Source organism: Vicugna pacos, chromosome 3, assembly GCF_048564905.1.
Source record: "Vicugna pacos chromosome 3, VicPac4, whole genome shotgun sequence".
In the NCBI taxonomy this organism is placed as follows: Eukaryota; Metazoa; Chordata; class Mammalia; order Artiodactyla; family Camelidae; genus Vicugna; species Vicugna pacos.
This window is the reverse complement of record NC_132989.1, coordinates 907,011-908,663: the sequence shown is the minus strand read 5'-3', so window position 1 is coordinate 908,663 and position 1,653 is coordinate 907,011. Positions and strand designations below refer to the sequence as shown.

At 44.8% G+C, this 1,653-nt stretch overlaps 1 protein-coding gene across 1 annotated transcript; it reads left to right on the top strand.

Moving 5' to 3' along the window:
- Nucleotides 1-359: 359 nt before the first annotated feature.
- LOC140689232 (olfactory receptor 2T1-like) lies at nucleotides 360-1,316 on the top strand. Its single transcript, XM_072949462.1, has one exon. It carries the CDS (start codon nucleotides 360-362, stop codon nucleotides 1,314-1,316), a length of 957 nt encoding a protein of 318 aa, XP_072805563.1.
- The last annotated feature ends 337 nt before the right edge of the window (nucleotides 1,317-1,653 follow it).

The window sequence follows — 1,653 nt, the reverse complement described above, 5'->3', positions numbered from 1 at the left end:
AACTTTTTATTGACGTATACTTGATTTACAATATTGTATTAGTTTATACATTCTTTTTCATTGCAGGTTACTACAAGCCATTGGCTACAGATCCCTGAGGGACCTTGTTTTTTTTTAAATTTATTCCGTACACAGTAGTTTGTATCTGCCAATGCCCAACTCTCAATTTATCCCTCCTTCCTCCATTCTGTTTGTTTTCTGTGTCTGTGACTCTCTTTCTGCAAAAAATATTTTAAACGCTTTCTTCCAACTTAGAAATTTACTTCCTAACAATCAGTCTGTATGCTATGTTAATTTCCTGCAAATATCATGGTTTTATTTGGAAGGTTCTAGGTCACAACAGCACCATCATGGGATCCATGGAAGGATATAACACATCCTCTACAGATTTTATCTTCATGGGGTTGTTCAACAGACAAGACACATCAGGCCTTCTTTTTGCCATCATCTCTCTCATCTTTTTCACCACGTTGATGGCCAGTGGGGTCATGATATTCCTGATCCGCACCGACGTGTGCCTTCACACCCCCATGTACTTCCTACTTAGCCACCTCTCCCTCATTGACATGATGTACATCTCTACCATCGTGCCCAAGATGCTGGTCGACTACCTGCTGGGTCAAAGGACCATCTCCTTCGTGGGATGCACAGCTCAGCACTTCCTCTATCTCACCCTTGTAGGAGCTGAGTTCTTCCTGCTGGACCTCATGGCCTATGACCGCTACATAGCCATCTGCAACCCCCTCCGCTATCCCGTCCTCATGAGCCGCCGTGTTTGTTGGATGATTATAGTAGGTTACTGGTTTGGGGGCTCTCTGGATGGCTTCCTTCTGACCCCCATCACCATGAGTTTCCCTTTCTGCAACTCCCGGGAGATAAACCATTTCTTCTGTGAAGCACCTGCCGTCCTGAAGTTTGCTTGTGCAGACACAGCTGTCTATGAGACAGTGATGTATGTGTGCTGTGTTTTGATGCTTCTGATTCCTTTCTCTTTGGTGATTGCCTCCTATGCCCAAATCCTGACCACAGTCCACCGCATGAGCTCAGTGGAGGGGAGGAAGAAGGCGTTTGCCACCTGCTCATCTCACATAACAGTGGTGACCCTGTTCTATGGGGCTGCCATGTACACCTACATGCTGCCACACTCTTACCACAGGCCAGAGCAAGACAAAGTCTTCTCCGTGTTCTACACTATCCTCACACCCATGCTTAATCCACTCATCTACAGTTTGAGGAACAAGGATGTGACCGGAGCTATGAAGAGGGCACTGGCCAGGTGCAAGGGTGTACAAAGAGTGTCAGGGGATGCCTTTTGACGCTTGACTCTTCCCCATGCAGGTGGTGAATGGGAGCCTCTGTGGCCGGTGTGGAAATGCTCTCAATGAAAGATTAAATTGGAGGGTACATTCAACTGTGCAGAAAAAAAAAATGATCTATATAAAAAAATGTATCCTCTTGGTCTTCCTTCCCTCATCTCTTCTTTCCTTTCTTACATCTTCCTTTCCTCCTTCCCTGCTCACATGTGTTCAAAATAAATGCTCAGCGGTTTCCAAAAACACAAGTTAAAATTTCTTGCTCTGCAATTTTGCCTTTGGGGACTAAAATAAACTGCATGCAATTTTAAATGGTATGAATATGTTAAGGAGTACAGAA